Below are 24,927 nucleotides of genomic sequence, written 5' to 3' on the forward strand. Positions count from 1 at the left end.
CCTCCCCTCTCCTGCCCCCACCCTCCCAGGACACCCCTCCCCTCTCCACACCCACCATCCCAGAACACCCCTCCCCTCTCCTACCCCCAACCTCCCGGTGCACCCCTCCCCTCCCCTGCCCCCACCCTCCCAGGACACCCCTCCCCTCTGCTGAGATCCGGACTCCTTTTCATCTGAGACAAGCTCTTTATTCACTGTGGAAGACACATGGCTTGGAGGGCTAATACCCAATGGACAGGGCATGCGGTCAAGGCAACTCATCGTAACGAAATCGAAGAATTGCAGCCAAAAGTTCCCTGTGGGGAGGGGAGGGGCAGGAGCTGAGCATGGGCTGAGATTAGAGGCAGCAAAGGTCACGGAGGGCTGTGGGATAGGGTGAGGGAGAGGGGCCAAAGCATACCCCCAAACTAAACAGCCTGCTCAGGGTTCTGTCTCAGTGTTTGTCGTCTTTACCATAAGTTACAGTCTGGCCGGGCTCGGTGGCTCACGCCTGTAATTCCAACACTTTGGGAAGCTGAGGCAGGCGGATCACTTGAGACCAGGAGTTCAAGACCAGCCTGGCCAACATGGTGAAACCCCGTCTCTACCAAAAATACAAAAATCAGCTGGGCGTGGTGGTGGGCGGCTGTAGTCCCAGCTACTGGGGAGGCTTAGGCAGAAGGATCGCTTGAACCCGGGAGGTGGAGGTTGCAGTGAGCTGAGATCACGCCACTGCTCCAGCCTGGGCGATGGAGCGAGACTTCGTCTCCAAAAAAAAAAAAAAAAAAAAACTACAGTCTGAAAAAATAGAAAACACTTGACAAACCAAGTTTCTAAAAAAATTTTGAGTTCCTAAGTTGTAAAACTGTTTTTAAAAGGATATCATGAAGATGAAATATAGGATAGTGGTTCCTAGGAAGGAATCCAGAAAGAAGGCAGGATTGGAGAGGACACACCTGGCACATCAGTGATGTGATGGGTAATGATGTATGTTTTACAATGGGTTGTGTTTACATGGGTGTTAGTTATCCCACACAAGTTACACATACATTTTACTCATTATGTTTAATTCTTTTTTAATGCAATTTTTTTTTTTTTTTTGAGACAGTGTCTCGATCTGTGGTCCAGGCTGGAGTGCAGTGGTGTTATCTCGGCTCACTGCAACCTCTGCCTCTTGGGTTCAAGCGATTCTCCTGCCTCAGCCTCCTGAGTAGCTGGGATTACAGGTGCACACCACCATGCCTGGCTAAGTTTTGTATTTTTAGTAGAGATGGGGTCTCGCCATGTTGGCCAGGCTGTTTTGAACTCCTGACCTCAAGTGATCTGCCTGCCTTGGCCTCCCACAGTGCTGGGATTACAGGCATGAGCCACTGTGCCTGGCCTTTGATGCAAATTTTAAAAATATAATTTCAACTTTTATTTTAGATTCAGGGATACATATGCAGGTTTGTTCCATGTGTCTATTGTGTGATGTTGAGGTAAGGGGATGAGTAATTCCCGTCACTCAGGTAGTGAGCTCAGTACCTATAGAGAGCTTTTCAGCCCTGGCCCTCCCCCAACGTTTAATTCTTTATGCTCTGAAATTTTTCATTATTTATGTGTGATGTAAAGTAATCCCCCCTTATCTGCAGCTTTGCTTTCCAAGGTTTTAGCTATCTGTAGTCAACTGCAGTTTAAAAAACTTACACGAAATATTTTCAATGAGAAAGACCACATCCACATCACTTTTATTACAGTATATTGTTATAACTGTTCTATTTTATTATTGTTGTTGTGAACTTCTCACTGTGTCTAATTGATACATTAAACTTTACTATAGGTATGTATGCATGTGAAAAGCATAGTACAGACAGTCCTCTACTTACGACGGTTTGACTTCTAATTTTCTAACTTTACGACAGGTTTCTAGGGACCTAACTCCATCATAAGTTAACTCCTTACACTTTATGATAGGATTACGGTTTCTGCTGAATACTCATTGCTTTTGCACCGTCATAAAGTCAAAAGTAAGTTGGGGCCGGGCGCAGTGGCTCACACCTGTAATCCCAACATTTTGGGAGGTGGAGGTGGGAGGATCACTTGAGGCCAGGAGTTTTTTTTTTTTTTTTTTTGGAGATGGAGTCTCGCTCTGTCGCCCAGGCTGGAGTGCAGTGGCCGGATCTCAGCTCACTGCAAGCTCCACCTCCCAGGTTTACGCCATTCTCCTGCCTCAGCCTCCTGAGTAGCTGGGACTACAGGCGCCCGCCACCACACCCGGCTAATTTTTTGTATTTTTTAGTAGAGACAGGGTTTCACTGTGTTAGCCAGGATGGTCTCGATCTCCTGACCTCGTGGTCCGCGCGCCTCGGCCTCCCAAAGTGCTGGGATTACAGGCTTGAGCCACCGCGCCCGGCCGAGGCCAGGAGTTTGAGACCAGCTTGAGCAACATAGTGAGACCCTGTCTCTGCAGAACTAAAAAGTTAGCCAGGTATGGTGGCGCATGCCTGCGGTCTCAGCTACCCGAGAGACTGAGGTGGGAGGATCACCTGAGCCCAGATCAGGGCTGCAGTGAACAATGATTGTGCACTGCACTCCAGCCTGGGTGACAGAGCAAGACCCTGTCTCTAAATAAATAAATAAATAAATAAATAAATAAATAAATAAATAAAATCCTAAGTTGAACCACAGTAGTCAGGTACTGTCTACTATGTTGCCAGCATGAAATGCCTTTTGGACTTAGGATATTTTGACTTACAATGGGTTTGTAGGAGCACGACCCCATCGTAAGTAGAGAAGCATCTGAATATACAAGGTTTGGTGTGAGCTGTGGTCTCAGGTATCTGCTGAAGCTCTTGGAACATATCCACTGCAGATATGGAGGACTACTGCGTGTGTGTGTGTGTGTGTACATACACACATTATACACACATTATACATTATATGTGTATGATGTGTGTGCATAGAGAGAGCCTCTGATCCATATCATATATATATATATATATATATAATTTCCTTCCTCCCTTCCCTTCCCTTCGCCTGCCTGCCTGCCTACCTCCCTTCTCTCGCTCTGTCACCCAGGCTGGAGTGCAGTGGCGTGATCTGGGCTCACTGCCACGTGTGCCTCTCGGGCTCCAGTGACTTTCCTGCCTCAAGCTCCTGAGTAGCTTGGATTACAGACGCCTGCCACGCCCAGCCTTTTTTTTTTTTTTTTTTTTGAGACGGAGTCTCACTCTGTTGTCCAGGCTGGAGTGCAGTGGCATAATCTTGGCTCACTGCCAGCTCTGCCTCCCAGGTTCACGCCATTCTCCTGCCTCAGCCTCCTGAGTAGCTGGGACCACAGGCACCTGCCACCACGCCCGGCTAATTTTGTTGTATTTTTAGTAGAGATGGGGTGTCACCATGTTGGCTAGGCTGGTCTCGAACTCCTGACCTCATGATCCACCCACCTCAGCTTCCCAAAGTGCTGGGATTACAGGTGTGAGCCACTGTGCCCAGCCTATATACACATATTTTCTGATTAAGTGCAAAGCAATGTGTTATAGGAGTGTCAAGAGCCTCAAGGGGCCAAGTGCAGTGACTCATGCCTGTAATCCCAGTACTTTGGGAGTCTGAGGTGGGAGGGCCCTTGAGCCAAGGAGTTTGAGACCAGCGTGGGCCACATAAGGAGACCTCACCTGTATTACATGTTTTTTTTTTTCCTGAGACAGAGTTTCACGCAGTGCAGTGGTGCGATCTCGGCTCACTGCAACCTCTGCCTCCTGGGTTCAAGTGATTCTTCTGCCTCAGCCTTCTGAGTAGCTGGGATTACAGACATGCACCACCACACCCAACTAGTTTTGTATTTTAGTAGAGACGGGGTTTCACCGTGTTGGCCAGGCCGGTCTTGAACTCCTGACCTCAGGTGATATGCCTGCCTTGGCCTCCCAAAGTGCCGGGATTACAGTCATGAGCCACCACACCCGGCCAAAAATAAATTTTTTTAAATTAAAAATAAATAAATAAAGAGTCTTAAGGGGAGACAGACATGTAACAGAACTGCACAGTGGGAACAGGCCACTTCCTGGGGATGTCATGACGCTAAGTTTTTTCAGATCCACATTGACGTGCGTCTGCCCAAATATTACTAGTCTGTTTTAATTCATATATATTTATATATATGAGCTCCACTCTTGTTGCCCAGGTTGGAGTGCAATGGCAAGATCTCTGCTCATTGCAACCTCTGCCTCCTGGGCTCAAGCGATTCTCCTGCATCAGCCTCCTGAGTAGCTGGGATTACAGGTGCCCACCCCCACGTCTGGCAAATTTTTTGTATTTTTAATAGAGACGAGGTTTCACCATCGTCAACCACCAGTTGATCCGGCTGGTCTCAAACTCCTGACATCAGGTAATCCACCTGCCTTGGCCTCCCAAAGTGCTGGGATTACAGGTGTGAGTCACCGCACCTGAACTTAATTCATATTTTTCTAAAAAACAAGAAGTTCACATAGCAATGAAAATATAAAAGAGAGAAAGGGAGAAAGGAATATAAGAAAAGGAGTGGAAGAGACATTTTATAATTTATCTAGATATGACATTTTAATTGTAATCAGCTTTATTGATATGTAGTTAAAATTCAATACAATTCACCAATGTTAAGTGCATAAAGTTATGTATTCACCACCAGAATCTAGACACAGAATGTTTCCACCCCCTCAGAACGCTTCTCATGCCCCATACTAACCCTCTGCCCCATTCTCAGCCCGTGACAGCCATTCCTCTGCTCTCTGTTAAAAGTGCCTTTTCTAGAATTTCATCCACATAGAAACATGTGAGTAGTCTTTTGTTTCTGGCTTCTTTCACTTAACATCATGCTTCTTAGATTCATCCATGTTGTTATATGTATCAGAAATTTACTCATTTTATTACCTAATAGAACTCATGTGTATGATAACACAATTTGTCTTGATTCACCTATTGATTACTGATAAGTATTTGGGTAATTGCAAGTTTTTAAATTGATTTTTTATTGTAGTAAAGTATGTAACATCAAATTTGTCTTATTAACCATTTTAAAGTGTACAATTCAGTGACAGTAATTACATTTGCAATGATGTACAACCATTACCATTATCTATTTCCAACACTTTTCTTCACCCCAAACAGAAAGTCTGTAACCATTACACCCTGGGCAGTGGCCCAAATCTGGTCGTAGCTACTCTGGAGGCTCAGGCTGGAGGATCATTTGAGCCCAGGAGTTGAAGACCAGCTGGGGCAACATAGTGAGACTGCATCTCCAAAAAAACCCCCAAAACCACCGGGCGTGGTGGCTCACGCCTGTAATCCCAGCACTTTGGGAGGCCGAGGCAGGTGGATTACCTGAGGTCAGGAGTTCAAGACTAGCCTGGCCAACATGGTGAAACCCCGTCTCTACTAAAAATACAAAAATTAGCCCGGCGTGGTGGTGGGCGCCTATAGTCCCAGCTACTTGGCAGGAGAATTGCTTGAGCCTGGGAGGCAGAGGTTGCAGTGAGCTGAGATCGTGCTACTGCACTCCAGCCCGGGTGACAAGAGTTAGACTCTTCTTTTTTTTTTTTTTTTTTTTTTGAGACGGAGTCTTGCTGTGTTGCCCAGGCTGGAGTGCAGTGGCGCGATCTGGGCTCACTGCAAGCTCCGCCTCCCGGGTTCACGCCATTCTCCCGCCTCAGCCTCCGAGTAGCTGGGACTACAGGCGTCCGCCACCACGCCCGGCTAGTTTTTTGTATTTTTAGTAGAGACGGGGTTTCACCATGTTAGCCAGGATGGTCTTGATCTCCTGACCTCATGATCCACCCGCCTCGGCCTCCCAAAGTGCTGGGATTACAGGCTTGAGCCACCGCGCCCGGCCAAGAGTTAGACTCTTCTAAAAAAAACCCCAAAAATTAAAACAAAAAAAAAAAAACCCAAACCTCTGTAACCATTAAACAATAACTCCCCATTCTCTCCTCCCCACAGTCCCTGCTAACCTCCAGTCTACTTTCTTTCTCCGTAAATTTGTTGTTTTGAATATTTCATATAAGTGGAATCATATAATATTTGTCCTTTAGTGTCTGGCTTATTTCATTTAGCATGATTTTTTGAGATGGAGTCGCTTGCTCTTGTCACCCAGGCTGGAGTGCAGTCGCGTGATCTCGGCTCACTGCAGCCTCCGCCTCTCAGGTTCAAGCGATTTTCCTGCCTCAGCCTCCGAGTAGCTGGGATTATAGGCAAGCACCCAGCCGACATTTAAATTTTAAGCAGTCTGATTAATCATGTTTTGTGGATTGTGCTTTTTGCATTTTATTAAGAAACCTTTATCTAACCCAAGGTCCCAGTGTTTTTCTTTGTTTTATTCTAGAAATTTTATAAAGCTTTTAGACCCATGCTCCATTTCAAGTGAATTTTTTAATATGTTATGAAGTAATAGTGAAGGCAGTTTTGTTTTGAGTATGTATTGTTCCAGCACCATTTGTGGAAGAGACTTTTTCCCACTGAATTGTTATCTTCTTAAAAAATCATTTATCGGCCGGGCACGGTGGCTCACGCCTGTAATCCTAGCACTTTGGGAGCCCAAGGCAGGTGGATCACAAGGTCAGGAGATCAAGACCGTCCTGGCTAACATGGTGAAACCCTGTCTCTACTAAAAATACAAAAAATTAGCCAAGCGTGCTGGCTGGCACCTGTAATCCCAGCTACTTGGGAGGCTGAGGCAAGAGAATCACTTGAACCCGGGAGATGGAGGTTGCAGTGAGCCAAGATCACGCCACTGCACTCCAGCCTGGGTGACAGAGTGAGACTCCGTCTCAAGAAAAAAAAAAAAAAAAAAAAATCATTTGTCATGGATTGGGTCTATTTCTGAGCTCCAGCCTGTTCCAGTAGTCCATAGATGTGTCCTTATGCCATGACTTTAGTGTCTTCAGTTACTGTAGCTTTGTAAGTCTTGAAATCACATGGCGTAAGTTCTCCAGCTTTGTTTTTCAAAATTCCTTTGGCTAATCTTCAAAACTGCTTTGCATTTCCATATAAATTTGGATTCAGGTTGTCAATTGCTATAACAAAACTCTCCTCGGATTTTGACTGAGATTGCTTTAAATCTATGCATCAATTTAGGGAGAACATGTTAACGATCTTGAGTCTTCTGGTTCAGGAGCATGGTATGTGTCTCCATTTATTTAGATCTCCATTCATTTTCTCAGCAATGCTTTGCAATTCTTACTATATAGGTCTTGCAGATATTTTGTTAAATTCGTCCATATGTATTATATTTTTATGCTATTGTAAATATATTTTAATTTCAATCCTGAATTTGTCATTGCTTGTATATAGAAATATAATAGAATAGAATTTTGGTATATTAATCTTTTATTCTATGACCTTGCTAAACTCACCTGTTAGTTCTAATATGTTTAGGATTTTCTACATAATGTGATCACATTATCTGTGAATAATAACAATGTTACTTTTTTTTTTGAGATGGAGTCTTGCTATGTCACCCACCCAGCCTGGAGTACAGTGGCATGATCTCAGCTCATTGCAACCTCCGCCTCCCGGGTTCAAGCAATTCTCCTGCCTCAGCCACCCCAGTAGCTGGATTACAGGCGCCCGCCACCGTGCTTGGCTAATTTTTGTATTTTTAGTAGAGACAGGGTTTCACCATGTTGGCCAGGCTGGTCTTGAACTCCTGACCTCGTGATCCACCCGCCTCAGGCTCCCAAAGTGCTGAGATTACAGGCGTGAACCACCACGCCTGGCCGGCAGTGTTACTTCTTTCTTTCCTATCTGTATGGCTTTTGCTTCCTTTTATTTTCGTATTGCGCTGGCTAGGACCGGCACAACGTTGAACAGAAGTGGGGACAATGGACACCATGAAGCCACCTTTAAACATTTATTTTTGTCAGATAGAAATAATCACTGGCTGTCATAGAGGCATCAACAAAATATGAGGGAGTGCAAACTATGGATGTGTGGACAGGGGTTAGCAGAAAAGGAAACAATTAAATCCTAGTCCCTGGGGAAGATTCAGAAGGAGCAGTTTTTAAGCAGGTTGCTTGGCTCATTGGTCTGTCCCTGGAAGGTGGCGGTTTCTGTAGTGTTTCCCCCGGCCTTCACATGCTGCTGGAGTTCCCTCCCCATCCCCCCGCAGCAGAGCTGCGGCGACTCCCTTTCTGTCTGTCCCAGGATGCTGTCCTCCGCCTGCAGGCCGGCACGCTCACGGACCATCCCCCCGCAGCAGAGCTGCCGCGACTCTCTCTCTGTCCCAGAGTGCTGTCCTCCGCCTGCAGGCCGGCACGCTCACGGACCATCCCCCCGCAGCAGAGCTGCCGCGACTCTCTCTCTGTTCCAGGATGCTGTCCTCTGCCTGCACGCCCGCACGCTCACGGACTTGCTCCCGTATCCTGGGGCTGAGCCTTGGGACTGCAGCCCTGTTTGCTGCTGGGGCCAACATGGCACTCCTCTTTCCTAACTGGGATGTGACCTACCTGTTGAGGGGCCTCATTGGCAAGCATGCCATGCTGGGAACTGGGCTCTGGGGAGGAGGCCTCATGGTAAGTGTCTGGGGTTCCCTGAACGCGAACTCTCAGAGATCCCTGGCGGGGAGCAGGAAGTGGCACGGGAAGGGTGTTTTGATTCCTTGCAGGAAAGTTTATTCTCACAAGCTGGTCTTGGGTCTGCAGAAGCTTGAAGAGACAGGAAGACTAACTTGGGACCAGGCAGATCAGGTGTGAACGTTACCCTCCACACATCCACAGCGTTAGATCAGGCTCGTCACCCAACTGTGGGTCCCCGGAGTCAGAGTCAAGAGGACAACTGAGTTCACGGGAGGTGCCCAGCCACTCTAGTTCAACAGCTGTGGGCAGCACCTAGAAACAGCTGGCAAAGTAAATTTCCCCATCTCAACATTCTTCTCTCTCCTGCAGGTACTCACTGCCGCTATCCTCATCTCCTTGATGGGCTGGAGATACGGCTGCTTCAGTAAGAGTGGGCTCTGTCGAAGCGTAAGCACCAGATTCCACTCTTCTAACACCGAGAATGTCTCCACCTCCATTACTCTAGAGGCAGGATGGTAAAGAGGCAGTTTTGGTCTTGGGGCCTGAAGTCAGGTCCTCACTGTGACCCTCGGTACTGCTAAGTTCTTTGGCAAGTTGCTTCATCTTTCCAGTTTCAGGCTTTCATCTATAAAATGGGAGCTGAGCAAGTCAAGGGAGTAGTGCTTAGTGAAGCCCAGATGTCTGTACCAGTGTGAGGAACTGCTATTCTCTTAGCGTGCTGGACAATATGGACTGAGTTATGACACTGTAATCATGTGTCATTGATAGAAATTTTCCTAGTTATTTTAACTAATATTTTCTTAGAACAGGAAACTTTTCCAGAGATCATCTAATCACTAGATTCTAATCTAACCCCTCCATTTTACAGATAAACTGAGGCCCAGAATAAATTTGTACCTTATTAATTACAGCAGCAACTGTATAAACTTGAAAGATCTCAGTATATGTGTGTAACACACACACACACTCAGTCTCAGACATAAATCTGTGGCCTTACGGTAACTCCACAGCCTGCTGTGGTATCTGCAGCCCACATGTTGGGAAGCCCACTGACTCAGTTACATGTTAAAAAATGAAATATAGGCTGCGCACGGTGGCTCATGCCTGTAATCCCAGCACTTTGGGAGGCCGACGTGGGTAGATCACCTGAAGTCAGGAGTTCAAGACCAGCCTGGCCAACATGGTGAAACCCTGTCTCTACCAAAAATACAAAAATTAGCTGGGCGTGGTGGCGGGGGCCTGTAATCCCAGCTACTTGGGAGGCTGAGGCAGGAAAATCGCTTGAACCCAGGAGGCGGAGGTTGCAGTGAGCCGAGATGGCGCCACTGCACTCCAGCCTGGGCGACAGAGCTAGACCCCTCTCTAAATAAATAAACACTTGCACTTTTCTTTCACTGGCCTCATTCATGTACTGTCTGTTCTCAGTCCCATCTGGTTTTCCCTGAGGCACGTAGTTCTGACACTGAGTGTGCATCAGAACCACGTGCAGGGCTTTGGCCAGCACACAGATTGCTGGGCTCCCTCCCCAGAGCTTCTGATTCAGGAGTCGGGGGAGCAGGAAGTTTTGCATTTCTAACAAGTTCTCAGGTGATGTAATGCAGCTGGACAGGGACCCCAGTTTGGGAACCACTGCCCTAGGCTTACTAGTTCATCTTGAATCTTTTAACTCAGAGCCAAAACTTACTATACACCTTTCTCCAATCCCTCTCCAACTCCAAACCAGCTTGACATCAATGGGAAAATGACTCCATGACTCTGAAGAAAAACGCTATGTAGGTATTATTCAAATTTTTAAAATACACATTTTTGGAGGAGGGAGAAAAATATCTAGAACCCTAAGAAAGAATTCAATATAGGCCGGGCACAGTGGCTCACGCCTGTAATCCCAGCAGTTTGGGAGGCTGAAGCAGGCGGATCACAAGGTCCGAGACCAGCCTGACCAACGCGGTGAAACCCCGTCTCTACTAAAAATACAAAAATTAGCTGGGTGTGGTGGCGGGCGCTTGTAGTCCCAGTTACTCGGGAGGCCGAGGCAGGAGAATCGCTTGAACCCAGAGACAGAGGTTGCTGTGAGCTGAGATGGTGCCACTGCACTCCAGCCTGGGCAACAAGAGTGAAGCTCCATCTCAAAAAAAAAAAAAAAAAAAAAAGGAAAAGGGAGGGAGGGAGGAAGGCAGGCAGGCAATATAGAAGCAGGCTAGAAACCTGTCAAGGAAGGAAACCCAGTTATTTTCTGGGAGGGCAGTGAGGGCACACACCGATCGCCATGGGAGCTCTTGGCTGGAGAAATGCAGCGACAGAAGTGGAGTCATTTCAGAGTCTGGCTGCAGCTCCTCTCTCGCTGTTTCTCTCCCTTCTTTCCCTCCCTCCCACTTCTCTCCTTCCCTTCTTTTCTTCCGTCCTTCCCTCCCTTCCTTCTTTTTATCCTTGATTTGAAAAAGAGAAAAATCAGAGTTGGGAGCCTGGAACTTTTGAAAATGCACCTTTTCCTCAGAATCTGAGTCAGAGGCGGGCCTGTGATAACCTGCGTCTTCAGCTCAGAGGCTGAATGGCTGTAATCTGCAAAAGGTTTGTGATGCCAAGCTGCCGAGCAGCTCAGGCGAACTTGCTGAGTCAGGGAGATCCGGGGCCAAGAGTCTGCGATTCTCCTTCTTGGTCCTTTCTCTCCCAGCCCTTCCTGGCTCTACCTGGAAACTGCTCACTAGCCTCCCCACTTTGGGTACTGCTTCTATCTTGTGTGCCATGGATAGAATTCTCCCCCGTGACAGGACAGAAGAACGCCTGAGACCAGAGATGTCAGACCTGTGCAGACCGCCCCACGGGCTCCCGTGCCGCGACCCCGTCTTAGCTCGCCGTTTCTCCTTCACTCCGCAGGTGCTTACTGCTCTGTTGTCAAGTGGCCTGGCTTTACTTGGATCCCTGATTTGCTTTGTCACTTCTGGAGTTGCTCTGAAAGATGGTCCTTTTTGCATGTTTGATACTTCATCCTTCAATCAGACACAAGCTTGGAAATATGGTTACCCATTCAAAGACCTGCACAGTAGGTAAATGGGTGGAGGCTCGGGCTTGGTCTTCTCAGAGAGAGAGAAGGAGAGAGACAAAAAGACACACAGATGAACTACAAGTTCCTTTGGGTCACACGTCCTAGCATCTTGCTCCTCTGATGCTCAGAAAATTGCAAATGCAGCAGGAATGGTCACCCTCATGAGCCCAGTCCCATGACCCAGTCAGGAGAGGCTCCCGTTTTCTACCGGGGTTGCCTGTTTGGCTTTCCTTACTTATTGCCCGACCCCTGGTCTCCTTATTTTTTGGGATAGGAATTATCTGTATGACCGTTTGCTCTGGAACTCCGTCTGCCTGGAGCCCTCTACAGCTGTTGTCTGGCATGTGTCCCTCTTCTCCGCCCTTCTGTGCATCAGCCTGCTCCAGCTTCTCCTGGTGGTCGTTCATGTCACCAACAGCCTCCTGGGCCTTTTCTGCAGCCTCTGTGAGAAGTGACAGGCAGAACCTTCACGTTCAAGCATGAGTGTTTTCATCACTGGTTGCCTGAATCCTTTCCACAAGGAGTGGGTACAAATTACAAACAAACTTTCCCTTTAGGTGTCTCTGGAGAAATAATGACAACAAAATTCACTGCATGTCAGTTGAATGATAGAATGCATTTTAAATCACATTGTAATCTTCCAGGTGATCCATGGATAGGACAAATAACTAAGTCATTATAATTGTGTAGGAATGTGTAGTTCATAAAATACCCTCCAGCCAGGATCTCGTTTCAGCTTCTTGACAATCCTATACAATTGGCCGTTTGTTACACGTCGAGAACCTGAGGTTCACAGAGGGCGGCAGGCTTGCTACAGAAAATCACACAGTGAAATTCAGGTGAAGTCAGCACCCGACCCCCATCTCCTTGTTTTTCTGTTGTTGTTGAGACAGGGTCTTGCTCTGTTCCCCTGGCTGGAGTACAGTGGCACAATCATAGCTTACTGTAACCTAGAACCCATGCGTTCGAGTGATCCTCCTGCCTCAGCCTCTGACTAGCTGGGACTACAGGCACACACCACTCTACCTGGCTAATTTTAATTTTTGTACAGATGGAGTCTTGCTACATTGCCCAGTCTAGTCTTGAACTCCTGACCTCAAGTGATCCTCCCACCTTGGTCTCCCAAAGTGCTGGATGACAGGCGTGAGTCACTGCGCCTGGCCCCAACCCCCACCTTCTTTATTCAAGTTCTCCAGTTATTATGGACTAAATAGTGTTGCCTCCAAATCCGTAGGTTGAAGCCCTAACCCCCAGTGTGACAGTCTTTGGTGACAGCACTTTTTTTTTCTTTTTTTTGAGACAGTCTCACTCTGTCATCCAGGCTAGAGTGCAGTGGCAAGATCTCGGCTCACTGCAACCTCCACCTCCCAGGTTCAAGCGATTCTCCTGCCTCAGCCTCCTGAGTAGCTGGGATCACAGGCACGTGCCACCACGCCCGGCTAATTTTTCTATTTTTAGTAGAGACGGTTTCACCATGTTGGCCAGGCTGGTCTTGAACTCCTGGCCTCAAGCAATCCACTCGCCTTGACCTCCCAAAGTGCTGGGATTACAGGTGTGAGCCACCACACCCAGCCATCTCTTTTTTTAATAAATCACCCCTTCTCAGGTATTTCTTTAGAGCAGTGCAAGAACTGCCTAACATACTGTCTCTACAAAAAACTAAAAAATTAGCCAATGGTGGTGGTATGTGACATCGTCTCAGCTACTCGGGATGCTGAGGTGGGAGGACAGCTTGAGCTTGGGAGATTGGGGCTTCAGTGAGCCGTGATCACACCACTGTACTCCAGCCTGGGCGACAAGAGACCCTGCCAAAAAAACAACCCCTGCAAAACCCAAATAGTATATAATGAGTACCCACTCTGTGCCTGGCACTACCATACATACTGCGGACCCAAAGGTGACCAAGACATGGTCCTTGCCCTTGGATGCTGCCCTGCTCTTGAAGAGCTCTTGTCTAGGTCGGAAACAAACACATCTACCAGTGATTCGAGCATCATATGCAAAGGGCCATGCTAGAGCTCATGCAGGTGCAATGAGAGCTCGGTGGAACAACAAACCTCCTGGCAGAGGACCTGGGAGAACTCAAGGAAGGCCTCGCTTGCACCTGAGCTGATTCTTTTTTTTTTTTTTTTTTGAGATGGAGTCTCACTCTCTCACCAGGCTGGAGTGGCGTGCTGTGGTGCGATCTCAGCTCACTGCAACCTCCGCCTCCCAGGTTCAAGCAATTCTCCTGCCTCAGCCTCCTGAGTAGCTGGGATTACAGGCACACACGCCACCATGCCCAGCTAATTTTTTTGTATTTTTAGTAGAGACGGGGGTTTCACCATATTGGCCAGGCTGGTCTTGAACTCCTGACCTTATGATCTGCCTGCCTCAGTCTCCCCAAGTGTTGGGATTACAGGCGTGAGAGCCACCGTGCCCGGCCTGAGCTGAGTCTTCAGAGAGCTGGCCCAGCAAACAGGGGAGGGAGGGATCCACAGGCTGGTGTGGTGAACTGTAATGCCACAGCTGCTTTCTTTTTTAGAGATGGAGCCTCACTCCGTCACCGAGGCTGGAGTGCAGTGGCAGGATCTCAGCTCCCTGCAACTGCCACCTCCTGGGTTCAATTGATTCTCCTGCCTCAGCCTCCCCAGTAGCTGGGACTACAGGTGCCCACCACCACGCCTGGCTAATTTTTTTTTTTTTTTTTAATAGAAGTGGTGTTTCACCATGTTGGCCAGGCTGGTCTCAAACTCCTGACCTCAGGTGATCTGCCCGCTTCGTCCTCCCAAAGTGCTGGGATCACAGATGTGAGCCCGACCTCACACCCGGAATCTTCTCACACGGCACCTAGAAGCAGAGGCCTCCTGCTCTCCTGCTGCAGGGTTTTCATTCAGGTTAGGCTGGGTGGTGAGAAGAGTCAGAGCGGAATGAAGGACATGCTGGTGGGAGAGTGTGGTATGATGGACAGGAAGAGGACAAGGCAGGCAGAAGCAGCCTGGGAAGAACCTGGAAGATGGGCACTGGCAAGAAAAGTGGTGGGCAGGCCCCAGAAACGAGTTAGAGAACCCCAGGCTTTGGCCAGGTCCGTGGCTCACACCTGTAATCCCAGCACTTTGGGAGGCCAAAGTGGGTGGATCATCTGAGGTCAGGAGTTTGAGAGCAGCCTGGCCAACATCGTGAAACTCCATCTCTACAAAACATACAAAAATTAGCCGGGTGTGGTGGGCACCTGTAGTCCCAGCTACTCGGGAGGCTGAGGCAGAAGAATCACTTGAACCTGGGAGGCGGAGGTTGCAGTGAGCTGAGATCACACCACTGTACTCCAGCCTGGGCAACAGAGAGTGACTCTATCTAAAAAAAAAAAAAATAAAGCCAGGCCAGGTGTGGTGGCTCATGCCTGTACTACCAGCACTTTAGGAGGCTGAGGTGGGCAAATTATGAGGTCAGGAGTTTGAGACCAGCCTGGCCAACATGGTGAAACCCCACCTCTACAAAAAGTATAAAAATTAGCCGGGCGTGGTGGCGGGCGCCTGTAATCCCAGCTACTCTGGAGGCTGAAGCAGGAGAACTGCTTGAACCTGGAAGGCAGAGGTTGCAGTGAGCCGAGATCACCACTGCACGCCAGCCTGGGTGGCAGAGCAAGATTCCATCCTGGGAAGAAACAAACAAAAAAACCCCCCTAGAAACGAAGAGCATGCCAGGCTCTGCTGGAAGGGAATGTGGGGCCCAGTGCTGCTCTGTACCCCCCACCCCAGTCCCCTGGATCCCAGCTTGATTCCTGGACTATTCCATGTCAGTGAGGAGTTGCTGAAGCACTGGGGGCCTCCAGAACACAGGGGTGCCTCCCTCTCCAGGGCTCAGAGGCACGGTTCTGTCATCTGACAGTCCAACCAGCAAAGCTCGTAGGAGGCAGGTGCCTTCAAACACCACCTCACCCTTTCCTCTCCAGGGCTGCAGGCCTGACGGGCCTGCCAGGGTGGGGAATGGGGAAGGTGGACACACAGGCTGTGGGAGACACAGGAGGCACAGCCTCTTGAGCAGACGGCACATCTTATTCCTGCATATAACATCCAGGAAGCCTGCCTGGGCCTGTCTCACATTTCCCTCTTGGCTGGTTAGTTTCAGGGTCATGGCTGGTTAGTTTCAGGGTCATGGCTAGGGTACGCCTGACATGGAGAAGCTTCTCTTGCTGGGGAAAGGTACTGACACCTCCACACAACTCATGGAGAATTTTTTTTTTTTTTTTGAGACAGTCTTGCTCTGTCGCCAGGCTGGAGTGCAGTGGTGTGATCTCGGCTCACTGCAACCTGCGACTCTCTGGTTCAAGCAATTCTCCTGCCTCAGCCTCCCAAGTAGCTGGGATTACAGGCACATGCCACCACGCCCAGCTAATTTTTATATTTTTATTAGAGACTGGGTTTCACAGTGTTGGCCAGGATGGTCTTGATCTCCTGAGCTCATCATCTGCTCGCCTCGGCCTCCCAAAGTGCTGGGATTACAGGCGTGAGCCACCGTGCCCGGCCAACTAATGGAGAATTTAAAGATAATTTATATCTAGTTTTGGATGTTAGGCATGCGCACACAAGTGCATGCACACTCATACACATCCTCGCCACAAGCCCCATCCTGGCTCAGCCCTATTCTGATGGGTCAGCAGGACCCCAAGGAGAGAAAGGTCGGTCCTTGGCCTTAAGACAGTTCACAGTGGTAAGCTGACTCCTTCTTGCCTCCATTCTTTCAGGAACTGCGTAGTTATATTACAGAACATGACAAGGATTGGAAAAACAGTATCTCAGCTGGGTGTGATGGCTCATGCCTGTCATCCCAGCACTTTGGAAGGCTGAGGTGGGATAATTGCTTGAACCCAAGAGTTCAATACCAGCCTGGGCAGCATAGTGAGATCCTGTCTCTACAAAAATTAAAAAGATTAGCCAGGCGTGGTGGCATTCGCCTGTAGTCCCAGGTACTCCAGAGGCTGAGGTGGGAGGATTGCTTAAGTCCAAAAGGTCAAGGCTGCAGTGAGCGGTGAGCGTGCCACTGCACTCCAGCCTGAGCAACAGAGCAAGACCCTGTCTCAAGTAAAAAAAAAAAAAAAAAAATTCCTGCCTTTTCAGCCTCCGCAGTAAACAGGGATTACAGGCACAAGCTACCTCTTTGGGCCTTAGTTTTTGAAGCTAGCAGAGGCCAAGATACAATAGCCTTCTACAACAGGACCAGGGACTGGTGCTTATAAGCAGGGAGTGTGGCCGGGCGCGGTGGCTGGCGCCTGTAATCCCAGCACTTTGGGAGGCCGAGGCGGGCGGATCACCTGAGGTCCGGAGTTTGAGACCAGCCTGGCCAATATGGTGAAACCCCGTCTCTACTAAAAATACAAAAAAATTAGCCGGGCGTGGTGACGGGCGCCTGTAATCCCAGCTGCTCGGGAGGCTGAGGGAGGAGAATTGCTTGAACCTGGGAGGTGGAGGTTGCAGTGAGCCGAGATCTTGCCACTGCACTCCAGCCTGGGCGACAGAGCGAGACATCGTTTCAAAATCAATAAATATATAATTTAAAAAGCAGGGAATCCACCCTAAGTCTCTCTTCTTCCTTTTTTTTTTTTGAGACGGAGTCTCGCTCGGTCGCCAGGCCGGAGTGCAGTGGCTTGATCTGGGCTCACCGCAAGCTGCCCCTCCCGGGTTCAATAGCTTATTCTGCCTCGGCCTCCGGAGCAGCTGGGATTACAGGCGCCCGTCACCACGCCCGGCTAATGTTTGTACTTTTAGCAGAGACAGGGTTTCACCATGTTGGCCAGGCTGGTCTTGAACTCCTCCTGACTCTGGTGATCCTCCCGCCTCGGCCTCCCCAAATGATGGGATTACACGCGTGAGTCCCCGCTCCCGGCCGCCGCAGTGATTTTTGCACCAACCTAATACCTCAGGTCCAAGAGCCTCAGGCCCGGCATCTATTTCCTCCGACTGCGGCGCGGCCGATACCGCCCAAGGCGGGTGGAAGCGGTTGCGGGTCCGGTCGCGACCAGTTCCCGCCCAGCAGCCGGTGCGCAGGCGCGGGAAGGGGGGCGGGGCTGGCGGCGGGGCGGGGCTGGCGGCGGGGCGGGGCGCTCGCGGGCTTCAGCCAGGCCGGAAGGCGGCCCTGTTGCCCTGGAGACGCTTTACCAGCTGCTGGCTGCTGCCGCAACCCGCCAGGCCTTCGTTGCGAGCGACGCCCGGACCGAGAAGCCCCGGCCATGGCCACATCCACCGGGGTGTCCTTCTTGGTGGGCGACGGGGTGCCTGAGGCTGAGAAGAACTCGGAGCCGGAGAACACCTATATTCTGCGGCCTGTTTTCCAGCAGAGGCGGGTAGAGGACGGGCTGTGTTGGGGCGACCTCGAGCGCGCTGGTGTGAGGGGCGGAGCCCGCCTGGGACCTGGGCCACGGAAGGAGCGCGGGGGACGCGCGGGGTCTGCGGGGCGGGGGACGGGGGGCGCGAGGCGGGAGGGCGGCCCTGCTCTGACGTCCGGACGGCCCTCCCGCCGCAGGGCCGCAGGGGACCCCACCCACGGCCACAGTGTTGGGGCGCCGGGCGCGTCTTAGGGTGGCGCCGCGGGAATCGTTGGCCCTGGGAAACCCAGGATGGCGTCCTGAGTAAGGAGATGGATGGAATAGGGGCAGGAGGCCATCGCGTGGGATGCCGTTCAGCCGTGATTCGAGGGTTACCGTGTGCGCATGGGTGCCAGGATGGGCTCACTCCCGGAGAGGGAGCTGCATGTGTGCAAAGTCCTACCAGGCAGGATCCGGAGGCCCTTGGACCACCGCACCGAGACCTTCCCGGGATTAAGGCTCACGGGCTAGAGCAGAGGGCACTCAGCTAGGTCCGTAAGATCACTCACTTTACACACTCACGCACACACAGATTTAAAAACACGTCCCAGTCTCCTCTGTTGTTTGAAACCGGATTGCTGAATCTGATGCTTGGCAAATATGGAAACCAGGAGTTTTGATGATAATGTGATACAAATTTCTTGGCCGGGCGCGGTGGCTCAAGCCTGTAATCCCAGCACTTTGGGAGGCCGAGACGGGCGGATCACGAGGTCAGGAGATCGAGACCCTCCTGGCTAACACGGTGAAACCCCGTCTCTACTAAAAATACAAAAAATTAGCCGGGCGAGGTGGTGGGCGCCTGTGGTCCCAGCCACTCGGGAGGCTGAGGCAGGAGAATGGCGTGAACCCAGGAGGCAGAGGTTGCGGTGAGCTGAGATCCGGCCACTGCACTCTAGCCTGGGCGACAGAGCAAAGACTCCGTCTCAAAAAAAAAAAAAAAAAAACAAATTTCTTTGTTTATTTTTATTCTCTTGGTAACTCACAGAAAAAGTGATACAAATTTCATGCAGGAATTTTCCCTTGGGTAGAATGAACACAGAAAAAGCTATGCTCAGTTATCTTGGGAAAAGGTTCTGAATACTCAGAATCCCATTCTGCCGTATTTTTTATTTTATTTATTTTATTTTATTTTGTGAAAGTATGCAACACAAGATTAACGACAAATGTATATTTTGTTTTGGGGGAGAGGGGAGTATGAGAAGCTCATTACTGGATGTATTGAGTTGCCTAATAAACTTCCAGATGGAGCATGCCTTGGAATGTGTTGAAGTTATAGTGCGGGTCCAGGTTGAAGATACACATGTGGCCTATGATTTGTCTTAATTTGTTTATATTTTATAATAAAAAAATATCAAAAAGGATTAAGTGGTATTAATGACAGATGGGAGAAGTTGAGGTATGAAGGTAAGCTGGGGTTTTGGAGTCACCGACTAGGTGTTCACAAATTTTTCCATTCAGGTTCAGGCCCTCTGTGGTGAAAGACTGTATCCATGCTGTGCTCAAGGAGGAACTGGCAAATGCTGAATATTCTCCAGAAGAAATGCCTCAGCTCACAAAACATTTATCAGAAAACATTAAAGATAAATTAAAAGGTAATCATGGTGATAACTGGAAATGACTCATTCTCTTCCAAGACTCAGTAGTACCCCGTCTCTACTAAAAAATACAAAAAACTAGCCGGGCGAGGTGGCAGGCGCCTGTAGTCCCAGCTTACTCGGGAGGCTGAGGCAGGAGAATGGCGTAAACCCCGGAGGCGGAGCTTGCAGTGAGCTGAGATCCGGCCACTACACTCCAGCCTGGGCGACAGAGCAAGACTCCGTCTCAAAAAAAAAAAAAAAAAAAAAAAAGACTCAGTAGTACCCATTTGCCCTCTTCTCCATCTTTAAACAAAGGACATTGGGGCCAGGTATGGTGGCTCGCACCTGTAAACCCAATGCTTTAGCATGCCAAGGCAGGAAGATTGCTTGAGTTCTGGAGTTCAACACCAGCCTGGGCAATATGGTGAGACCTGATGATTTTTTTTTTTTTTTCTTTTGAGATGGAGTTTCACTCTTGTTGCCCAGGCTGGAGTGCAATGGTGCGTTCTCAGCTCACTGCAACCTCTGCCTCCCGGGTTCAAGCGATTCTCCTGCCTCAGCCTCCCGAGTAGCTGGGATTACAGACATGTGCCACCACGCCTGGCTAATTTTGTATGTTTAGGAGAGACGGGGTTTTTCCATGTTGGTCAGGCTGGTCTTGAACTCCTGACCTCAGGTGATCCACCCATCTCGGCCTCCCAAAGTGCTAGGATTACAGACGTGAGCCACTACGCCTGGCCAACCTCATGTCTATTAAAAAGCAAAATAAAGGCTGGGCGCGGTGGCTCATACCTGTAATCCCAGCACTTTGGGAGGCTGAGGCGGGTGGATCATGAGGTCAGGAGACCGAGACCATTCTGGATTAACACAGTGAAACGCTGTCTCTACTAAAAGTACAAAAAATAGCTGGGTGTGGTGGCGGGTGCCTGTAGTCCCAGCTACTTGGGAGGCTGAGGCAGGATAATCACTTGAACGCGAGAGGTGGAGGTTGCAGTGAACTGAGATCCGGCCACTGCTCTAGCCTGGGTGACAGAGTGAGACTCTGTCTCAGAAAAAAAAAAAAAAAGCAAAATTTAAAAAATTAAACATCTCTATTAAAAATAAAATAAAAACTTAAATAGAATGTTAGCTGTGGATTCTATTAAATACAACTTTTTCTTCCGTGTTTTGCCTTCTCTAATTATTTGGTGACTTTTACTCATGTAAGTTTTTACAGATGGTGAGAAAGAGTGAAGATGTGGAATAAAACATTGTAGGGAACCACTGTCCAAAAAATCTTAGTATTCAGAAAGGCCAGAAAGTACAGGGACGCCTTTCCCCTTATTTCTTGGTTGTTTCTTCCCCCAAGCTGTCAATTCCTCAGCCTGGCATTTAGTACCTGCAGTCCATCTCTCCTCCCTAATCCTTAACTACTTTCCTTACTCAGCCCTCCACCCCTACCAAACTACATCTGTAGAGCATATTTTGTGCTTTTCCTACCCTGTTCTCTTTGTCTCTCTGTTTTGTTTTGTTTTTGAAATAGGGTCTTGCTCTTTTGCCCAGGGTGGAGTGCAGTGGCGTGAACATGGCTCACTGCAGCCTTGACCTCCTGGCTCAAGTGATCCTCCCATCTCGGCCTCCCAAGTAGCTGGGTCTACAGGCTTGTGCCACCATGCTTGGCTAATTTTTTAAGTTTTAAATTGTTGGTAGAGATGGTGTCTTGCCTGTTGCCCTGCCTGATCTTGAGCTCCTGGCCTCAAGTGATTCTCCCACCTCGGCCTCCCAACATGCTGGGATGACAGGCGTGAGCCACTGCACCTGGTATCTCTTGTTAATAATGTTATACCATCTGAAAAGTTCTTTTTTTTAAAAATCTTTTTGAGACAGAGTCTCACTCTGTTGCCCCGGCTGGAGTGCAGTGGTGTGATCTCAGCTCATTGCAACCTCCTCCTCCTGGGCTCAAGTGATCCTCCTGCCTCAGCCTCCTAAGCAGCTGGAATTTCAAGCATGCGCCACCACATGTGGCTAATTTTGTATTTTTAGTAGAGACAAGGTTTCACCATGTTGGCCAGGCTAGTCTTGAACTCCTGACCCTCAAGAGTTCCGCACCCCTTGGCCTGCCAACGTGCTGGGATTACAGGTATGAGCCACTGCACCTGGCCTATTTCTATCTGCTCTTCTTAGAAGACACCATTTTTTGAAGGGAAGGAATATCTTCATAAAAGTAATACATGCTCATTGTAATAAACCGAGACAATACAAAAAAGTATCCGTAAGGTTTTTCTTTTGAGATGGAGTTTTGCTCTTGTTGCCCAGGCTGGAGTGCAGTGGCGCAATCTCAGCTCAGTGCAAACTCCATCTCCCAGGTTCAAGTGATTCTTCTGCCTCAGCCTCCCGAGTAGGTGGTATTACAGGCATGTGCCACCACGCCCGGCTAATTTTTGTATTTTTAGTAGAGACGGGGTTTCTCCTTGTTGGTCAGGCTGATCTCGAACTCCCGACCTCAGGTGATCCATCCACCTCGGCCTCCCAAAGTGCTGGGATTACAGACGTGAGCCACTGCGCCCAGGCCCTTAAAGTTTTAAAATATTAACCAAAGGCAGTTACTGTTTAATATTTGTGTTTATTGTTTTTTCTGAATTTAAATTTTAGAAATTAAAAAATACAGAAAAGTGCAAAGAAAAAAATAGCAATCCTGTGTGTTTCCATCACCCAGAATTAACTGCTGTTAGTATATTAGCATTTTTGTTTTTAGACTTTTGAATGAAGGTTCATTTTTAAGATTTTTTGTAAAAAATGGTACACATTCATTATACAAAGTTTAAACACTAGAAAAATAAAATGAGAAAAATCACCTGAATGCCACCACCAATAAACAATCATTAATATTGGTCGGGTACAGTGGCTCATGCCTATAATTCCAGTACTTTCGGAGGCAGAGGCGGGCAGATCTCTTGAGCCCAGGAGTTCAAGACCGTCCTGGCCAACATGGCAAAATCCGGTCTCTTACAAAAAATAGAAAAATTAGCTGGGCTGGCGGTGTGCACCTGTAGTCCCAGCTGCTCGGGTGGCTGAGGTGCAAGGATCACCTGAGCCCAGGGACAGATTGCAGTGAGCCAAGATCATGCCACTGTGCTATAACCTGGGTGACAGAGTGAGACTCTGTCTCAAAAAAAAAAAAAAAAAAGTAGGCGAACATTACAACAGACTTCTTTTCTACGTTTTATATATATATATGGACAAATGACAATGGGATATTGTAGACCTGTTTCCCATAGTCATGTCATACTCATTCTGTGACTGGATCAGTTGTCTCCTGTTTAGTCCCTTGACCATGTCATTTTCATGGTTGAGTTCTTTATTTCTTTTCTTTTTTTGAGACAGAGTCTTTCTCTGTCGCTCAGGCTAGAGGGCAGTGGTGTGACTTCAGATCACTGCAGCCTCGGCCTCGCGGGCTCAAGTGATTCTCCTGCCTCAGCCTCTGACGTAGCTAGGAAGAGTTCTTTATTTCAACTCTTTGATGAGATTTTGTTGTAAGTTGTTTTCAGAAAGGACTCAGAAATACCGTATTCCCTGGGTTCTTTCGTGTTTGAGAATGCCTGCCTTTTGCCTTTAAAGTAGAATACACTTTGAGCCAGGCGCAGCGGCTCACGCCTGTTATCCCGGTGCTTTGGGAGGCGGAGCCGGGTGGATCACCTGAGGTCAGGAGTTTGAGACCAGCCTGGCCAACATGGTGAAACCTCGTCTCTACTAAAAATACAAAAATTAGCTGGGCATGGTAATGGGCACCTGTAATCCCAGCTCCTTGGGAGGCTGAGGCAGGAGAATCACTTGAACCTGGAAGGCAGAGTCTGCAGTGAGCCAAGATAGTGCCACTGCACTCCAGCCTGGGCAACAGAGCGAGACTCCATCCCCCCCTCCCCTTGCAAAAAGTAGAATATACTTTGGATAAATATATTTTTGAGATAATAATTTGTTTTCTTGACTCTTGGGCTTCATTACCTTCTGACATTCAGTGGTAACTTGTCTGTCAAGAAATCTGAGGCCAGCTTGATGTTCTCTGCTTAAGGAATCCTCACCTTTGGCTGGACGTGGTGGCTCACGCCTATATTCCCAGCACTTTGGGAGGCCTAGATGGTTGGGTTACCTGAGGTCAGGAGTTTTAGACCACCCTGAACAATATGGTGAAACTCCGTCACTACTAAAAATACAAAATTTAGTGGCCAGTCGTGGTGGCTCACACTTGTAATCCCAGCACTTAGGGAGGCCGAGGTAGGTGAATCACTTGAGGTCGTGAGTTCGAGACCAGCCTGACCAACATGGAGAAACCCTGTCTCTACTAAAGATACAAAATTAGCCGGGCATAGTGGTGCATGCCTGTAATCCCAGGCTGAGACAGGAGAATCGCTTGAACCCAGGAGGCAGAGGTTGCAGTGAGCCAAGATCACGCCATTGCACTTAAGCCTAGCCAACAAGGGCGAAACTCTGTCTCAAAAAAACAAAACAAAACAAAAATTAGCTGGGTGTGTTGGTCTCAAACTCCTGACCTCAGGTGACCCACCCGTCTCAGCGTCCCAAAATGCTGGGATTTCTTGGGAGGCTGAGACAGGAGAATTGCTTGAACCTGGGAGGTGAAGGAGGTTGCAGTGAGCCGGGATCGTGCCACTGCACTCCAGCCTGGGCGATGGAGCGAGCCTCTGTCTCAGCAAATACATAAATAATAAATAAATAAATAAAGAATCCTCATCTTTACCTTTATGCTCAGTAGCTTTTCTAAAGATTCTGACTTTCTAATGAGTGTTTTATAGCTTTCAATCTGCGGACTTTATTCTTTCCACATAAAGGAAATTACTTTACATCTCTGAATATGTTTCCTATTCCACTTGTTACTTCCTTGTCTTCAGGACATCAAATATTGTTAGGTTAACCCCTCTTTGTCCTCTATATTTACTAGTTTTTCTTTGCCATAATTTCTTTTTTCTTTCTCTTTTTCGAGACAGGGTCTCACTCTGTCCGCCAGGCTGGAATGCAGTGGTGCAGTCTTGGCTCACTGCAGCCTCAAGCAGTCCTCGCATCTCCGCCTCCCAAGGAGCTGGGACTACAGGCGCCGCCACCACACCTGGCTGACTTTTGTATTTTTTGTAGACGGGGTTTTGCCATATTGCCCAGCCTTCTTCCTTTTTTATTGCCATTTACTCGTGATTTTCTTAAACCAGTAATTGTTTTCATTTGTCTCTTTTTTCTTGCCATTTGAATTTATTAGTCCTGGAATGATCTTTTCTGGGTATTCTGTTTGTTCCCCAGGGCCGTGGTCTTTCTTTTCATCTGTTTATGTTGCTTAATAACCTGATTGAGGCCGGGCGCGGTGGCTTACGCCTGTAATCCCAGCACTTCGGGAGGCCAAGGCGGGCGGATCACCTGAGCTCAGGAGTTCGAGAATACCCTGGGCAACATGGTGTAACTTTGACTCTACTAAAAGACAAAAAA

At 48.6% G+C, this 24,927-nt stretch overlaps 2 protein-coding genes across 2 annotated transcripts in view; both read left to right on the plus strand.

Annotated features, from left to right (window-relative positions):
- TM4SF19 (transmembrane 4 L six family member 19) overlaps positions 1-12,269 on the plus strand; it is a 15,879-nt gene extending 3,610 nt beyond the window's left edge. The window contains exons 2-5 of the mRNA XM_023214823.3: positions 8,297-8,498; positions 8,871-8,948; positions 11,376-11,545; positions 11,819-12,269. Coding sequence (XP_023070591.1) covers positions 8,298-8,498; positions 8,871-8,948; positions 11,376-11,545; positions 11,819-11,999 — 630 coding nt within the window. The 5' untranslated portion in view covers position 8,297 and the 3' untranslated portion in view covers positions 12,000-12,269. The remainder of the gene's footprint in view (positions 1-8,296; positions 8,499-8,870; positions 8,949-11,375; positions 11,546-11,818) is intronic.
- Positions 12,270-17,621: 5,352 nt separating this feature from the next.
- TCTEX1D2 (Tctex1 domain containing 2) overlaps positions 17,622-24,927 on the plus strand; it is a 24,229-nt gene continuing 16,923 nt past the window's right edge. Inside the window, exons 1-2 of the mRNA XM_023214824.2 lie at positions 17,622-17,859; positions 19,343-19,476. Coding sequence (XP_023070592.1) covers positions 17,750-17,859; positions 19,343-19,476 — 244 coding nt within the window. The 5' untranslated portion in view covers positions 17,622-17,749. The remainder of the gene's footprint in view (positions 17,860-19,342; positions 19,477-24,927) is intronic.

Source organism: Piliocolobus tephrosceles, chromosome 2 (genome assembly GCF_002776525.5).
Source record: "Piliocolobus tephrosceles isolate RC106 chromosome 2, ASM277652v3, whole genome shotgun sequence".
NCBI classification, from domain to species: Eukaryota; Metazoa; Chordata; class Mammalia; order Primates; family Cercopithecidae; genus Piliocolobus; species Piliocolobus tephrosceles.